This window comes from Lampetra planeri, chromosome 9, assembly GCF_965212315.1.
Source record: "Lampetra planeri chromosome 9, kcLamPlan1.2.h2, whole genome shotgun sequence".
NCBI lineage: Eukaryota > Metazoa > Chordata > Hyperoartia > Petromyzontiformes > Petromyzontidae > Lampetra > Lampetra planeri.
Window position 1 is genome coordinate 3,267,848 of NC_136115.1, and position 6,000 is coordinate 3,273,847.

At 50.6% G+C, this 6,000-nt stretch overlaps 1 protein-coding gene across 2 annotated transcripts in view; it reads right to left on the reverse strand.

Annotated features, from left to right (window-relative positions):
• Positions 1–5,650, reverse strand: part of OIT3 (oncoprotein induced transcript 3) — a 31,870-nt gene extending 26,220 nt beyond the window's left edge. For both annotated transcript variants that reach the window (XM_078597378.1, XM_078597377.1), the window contains exons 1-3: positions 5,521–5,650; positions 4,028–4,423; positions 1,751–1,870 (exon numbers count right to left, since the gene is read on the reverse strand). In XM_078597378.1, the coding sequence (XP_078453504.1) occupies positions 1,751–1,870; positions 4,028–4,423; positions 5,521–5,572 (568 nt within the window). In that variant the 5' untranslated portion in view covers positions 5,573–5,650. The remainder of the gene's footprint in view (positions 1–1,750; positions 1,871–4,027; positions 4,424–5,520) is intronic.
• Between the last annotated feature and the right edge of the window lie 350 nt (positions 5,651–6,000).

Genomic DNA, 6,000 nt, shown 5'->3' on the forward strand with positions numbered 1-6,000 from the left:
GTTTGCAGTCAACACGCTGCAAATATTACAAAAAAACGCCCGTGAAAAACACTCGCAAACACTTTTAACAGAATATTGCAGCGCATAGGCTCCAAATCCCAGTTGCCTGGACCCACTGGAGTCCGAGTAGCCAGTTAAATGAACACATTAACTTGATTTCTTACTAACCACTGGTTTATACGACTTCAGATTGAAATCACACGAACAAAATCACTTGTGATTGTTTTATATAAACACCATATAGATATAAAACCAGCCCGAGCGTGCTATGTCTACCAATCAAAATAAGCACACCAGCGTGTTACAGGCTGCCATTAATTTCAGCTTGACAGCAGATGGGATGCTTTGGTAATTCTAGCCGGGGAAGAATACAGCACAGCTGGAGGAATCAAATCATCAATCCGGCAAAGCCGCCACCTTTCTTGTCGAGGGTTGCTCTCCAAGGCGAAAGCAAAAGGCAACGTCGCTAACCCAAGCGATTTGACGTAATTGAGTTTCAAACGTCGCCACGTATCGCCACGGTTTTTTGAACGTCTCCTTCGTGACCACCGTCCCTCTCGTTCCCGCTTATTTGGTCTCGTCTCTCGTTTGCGCCGTTGAAATGAAAACAAATATTTACACACAAATAAAAATTATTCTTCGTAACATTCGTGAACGCTTTGCATAAATTAGCAATAGCCGATTCCTTACCCACTTCGATGCATGCATCTTGAGCACAATCATATTTTATTTTGTTTAGAAGTGACAGCACATAAAGTGCAGTAACGACCGTTTGCTTTTACGCGCTGCCCATCTCTGCTTCCCACAACCCCGCCTCACAGCCTAGAACAACAAACCTGTTGTAGAACTCACCCACCCAAGTACGAATCTTGAGCGCAAGCCATCCATCTTAATCGCTCAATCATTCAGTGCCTACCAATGGCGACCGCCAGCAACTAATGTCACCCGGGAAATGCGCCCGATCTCATCAAATCTCAGGAATCGAGCCCGCGAGGCGCGTTGGGTGGATCGATCACCGAAGCACAACAGGTCCGGGCAGCAGAGGGCAGTGCAGAAAAAAAAAACACGTAAACCGTGGCTACGAGAATTTCAATTTGCTGCTCCCCGGCTTCATCAATGCGCACCGACCGGCAGAGCGAAGTCCGGTCACACTAACCCCGGCGGTCCACAACAGCGTGTGGGAGTGGAAGAGTCTCTAGTCCCGCGGGGAATTGTCACAACGGACTCAAGGCCACGGAACAGACTACAGCGGTGGACACAACGACGCAGCACTCGCTCCACCTTCTCTCGTCCGCACGAGAGAGCCGTGCCGAAAGTGGACGGGCTCGGTACCAAGCGCACCGTCATCTTCAGGTGACACCGAAGACAACAACAACAACAACAACGAAAACATCCCCCGTGTAGCCTGAATAGACTTTTGGGGCAAGTGCTTTGAGCGAGCAGCGATGAAGATCGCAACGACACACGATGTTAGTGGGTGGCCAGCACCACGCCTTTGACTTTGCAGTGCTGATGTTTACACATCGCACCAGGTACTCATTTGGGGCTGAGTCGACCTAGGGGAGCTCCAGGACGGCTTCAGATAACCGTCACTGGTGTTTGCCGTGAGCTGGAATCGAACTCGGTTCGTCGAGTTCGTAGCGCAGCGTAGTGCTAACCGTCACAATACCAGTCACCATCACGTGACACCACACACACTACACACACACTACACACCACACACACACACCACACACGCCACACCACACACCCATGCAGGTGTTGCCGTCCTCTGCAAGCAGCATGCCATGGCCGCAGCGGCAGCTGGGAGGTTGGGCGCAGTCTTCCCCCTGGCAGGAGGAGCTCTCTCTCTCGCACGGCTCGTAGAAGTCTGTGGGGAGAGCAGCGAAGGGCACTGCACTCAGTCGACCACGGCGCGTCTGTCCACCAACGAGCTAATTTGTACAGAATGTACAGGGTGACCCGTTTATGGATACCCCGGCGAAAGTAATGAGAGAGAGAAATTACGGAGAAAAACTACGATTTTTTTATTTCTCAAAGCCTCTGCCACGTCTCTCCCACGAAGCTCATTGGACTTGGCAAATCGTTTAGCACTATCCTCTGTAGCATAGGACACGGAGGAGGCGATCACTTTCACAATATTAAGTCGCTCGTTGAGAAGAAAGAGGATCATGAGAAAACAGGAGGGCAGCTATAAATTGATCACCCTCTCGGAGGTGCTGTCATTGTGGATTGCGGCTAATATGATGATCGCAAATAAAGAGATAATGGTCCGTGCCAAGAAGTAAGGATAGAACGGCATTTTAGTCGTGGCTTTCATTCCGAACATCTTGTAACCGCTGAACTGACTACGTGGTTTGTGTGCTCTTCCTGGACAGCTCTTGCCGATAACCTCAGGCTGCCAAAGAGAATTTCGTTAACAGGCCACACTGCCGATGAGAACAAGAGCGTTAAACGCGGTTCAGGGTTGTCTCACGTAAAATAAATGCCGGTAGTTTACAGCGGTCTGGCATGCTCGTGGTCTGGCGGTGAATGAAATGTGACGTTACCTTTACGTGTTGACACAGACCATTGTTCATATCGTTATTTATTTACGAACGTGCTAAGATTAGCTTCAGTCTGTGCTGCATCAAATGCGTAGATGCACGCAGCCTTCGGTCGGCATCATAAAACTAAAGACTGAGAAATTGCAGGATTTATCTTCTTGGTTCTTCTGGTAAAGTCACGTAGAATGGAAATAATAAAATAATAAAAATAAAACATCATTAAATAATTCTCACGACGTTTCGGCCACAACGCAAGTAGCCGACTTTACCGAAAGAACCAAGAAGATGAATCCCTGCAGTCACGAAAGCTTTAAATCAAAAATTGCAGGATTTATTTCACGCGATGACGTGCCAATCGCCTTGTCAAATGTTTTCTGTCCCTCTGCTTAGAAAGGTAGGGCAGTTTTTTGTTACGAAACCCAATACATTTACGAGGTATGTGGTAATTACACGTAATTTAAACTTACGAGCCAATATTATTGTGCAAAACTGCCTGTTCATCTCCTCTGTGGAAGACAGATGCGGTATATTTGTTGTGGTCTTGTGCTGCGGAGTTCTTGTGTGCAATGGTCTCTTTAAACTATGAATCATAATAATAAAAAGCTAACACTTTGCAAAACATTTATTTAGCCTGAGTTTAAGGTGACGCTGTGTTCATGTAGTGCAAATTGGGTAAATGAGATGACTATTTTGGAATTGCAGCTTTACGAACGTCAGACGACTTACCACTGATATTACAAATGTGGACTTTAGATCAGAATGCATCATCAATCATCGTATTATGTTTCATTCCACAGCTGAGCCTCGCTGCGTAGTCTCACAATATACATCTCTGTTTAACCGTGCACCATTCACAGTCGATGGAGCTGCCGTGTTGCATTGGCATGACCCTGATGCGCTTTGGGCGCGATGTCCAAAGTGCATTACTACAATTCAGTAGCACTACAAAGCTCCCAGCAAATTGGAGCGAAAGTAAGATAAACTTTTTTTTTTACCAGGTAAGGCCCATTTGCGCCATATAGCTCTTTTTCGAGAAGCGACCTGGCCTCAAATGACAGCTCGCCGACGTGGCTTGTCACCATGTGGGCATTTTTAGCAGCCAAAGACTCTGAACGCGCATTGTTTCCAAATGTGGAGGGAAAACCCGCAGGAGAACGCGGAGGAAAATCCACGCGACCACCATGAGAGAGAGAGAGAGACACGCAAACTTAAAATATCCAGCACGCGTCAGGGTCGGCATCGAACCCACAACCTCCTGCACACCAGGCGAGGTAGTTAACATCTCCTAGCCACCGTCGGACAACACGCAGTAAACAACACTGAGAGCACAGTAAGAGGGTGAAACATTCCCCCCGCGAGTCACCGCACACACACACACGCACACACACACGCACACACACGCACACACACACACGCGCGCGCGTGCCACCGGTCGCCGCACCAATTCGCCCCGCGAGAAGCCCGCCCGGGGGGCAACTTACGTCCGCAGTAGACGTGGTAGCACACGGGCGGGCGCGGCAGGCGGTACACGTAGTAGCCACCGGAGCACGCCTTCACGTCCACCGTCGACTGCCACATGCAGCAGTTGTCGCGGAAGGCGGCGCAGGCGGGCAAGCTCACGACGCCGTCCAGAAGGCGCGGGTGCGTGCCGTTGAGCCAGACGGGCGCGTGCGTGCCGCAGTGGTTCTCGTCGACGCAGAACGTGGGCATCACGTCGCCCGCCAGCCCGGTGAAGCGGTACCACTCGCCCGCCATGTCCCGGTCGCACGCCGGCTTGCCGTTGCTGCCGTTGATGGCGAACTCGGTGTTGCGCCACTCCTCGCTGAGGCTGATGTACGAGGTGCACGGGTCCAGGTCCGCGTACAGCACTCGGTCGTCTCGGGTGGGCAGGTTACAGGTGTGGAGTGGAGAGGGCGGGCGGGGGATTAACAGAAAAAGAGAACGGTTAAGGTGCAGCCCGCTGCGATTGCTCGCAGCGGATTTATTTTGTCCGGCCGTCGAATGGAGGCGGTGACCCCGCGTCGCGCGGCGCTTTCAGGAGCGCTTTTCTGCGGCCGTCTGGAACGTTCTCACCATCCGAAATCAGGAAGCCACTGGAGCTGTGACCTTTCGAGTTCTAGTTTGAAAACAAATTTCTTTACAAATGCTTTTTGTCCTTAGTTTGTCGTCCTTCACCCGCGCCTCCGATTAGCGCATACGATGCGAAAGAAGTTCAACGTACATGCCCACGCCACTGATGGCAGAGGGGCATCAGCGAGAGGGAAGCTGTAGAGGGCCTCTCCAGAGCATATTGGGCTTCCTCTCTCACGCTGGCCAAACATCTTGGATGAGGTTGGAGTACCCATATGATTTCCCACGGCACGCCACATGTGGTCTACTCAGTTAAACTGGCTTGGGTAGAGAGCGGCAGGGGGGATTTCAAAGATTTCCGCCACAAATTCAGTTTGCCGCGCCAGGAGATTGATCGAGCCGGCGACCACTGCATTGCATCTGCAGCGTGATAACCATAGCACCACGGACAGCATCGCTGAGATTATAGGGGAGAAAATGTCAAACACAATAGTCGAGTGCGGTACACAATCTCCAGTTGCCCTGATTCTCTTGCTCTCGCCGCTCGACAAACAGTTTTATTTCACTCTGCGAGTTAAATTTCATTTCAGCATCAACACTTAAAGTGTTGATAAAAAAACATATGTCACGACTCGTGTCAAATGAGGTTAAATGAAAAGTGAGATGAATACCAGGGCCCAATGAAAATGCTTTGAACCTTTTGCATTTGACCCGCAGATTAATTGGATGCATTGTAACGGCATCCAAATGCAATGTTATGCCCATTAAAATGTGCACCACTTTTATTTGTATTACCATTCAGTCTCCTGAATTTCCCTTCATTTACAGAAAGTCAAACTGAAATAGTTTTTTGTTTACAAAGCACAGTTAACAAACAGGCACGCGCTTACTAATTACCGCTTACCAAAAGCCCGAGACGTCGTCAGAATCGCGAACACCAACAGAGCGGCAAACATTGTCGTCGCTTCGTTTGCCTCCAGTCGAATATGAGTTTGTCCCTTTCCGATTGTGATCGTTGTGGCATGAGAACGCGCCTGCTGTGTGTGTATATATAGTTGACGTGTGTGTCTGTTTGTTATTAATCACTGGTTTATAGAGGCGGGGCTCCCAGGGTGTGGGGGGGTGGCGGTGGAAGTGGATTGATGAGGCCTGGAGTGGCAGCACCGAAGGTGACGGCTGTAGGGTGCGAGGGGTGGGGGTGTGTGGGGTGCGGGTGTAGGGTGGGGTGTGTGGAGTGGGGGTGTAGGGTGGGGGTGTGTGGGGTGGGGTGGGGGTGTGGGGTGGGGTGGGGGTGTGGGGTGGGGGTTCGAGGGGTGGGGGGTGTTGGGTGGGGGTGTAGGGTGGGGGGTGTTGGGTGGGGGTGTGGGGTGTGTGGGGTGGGGTG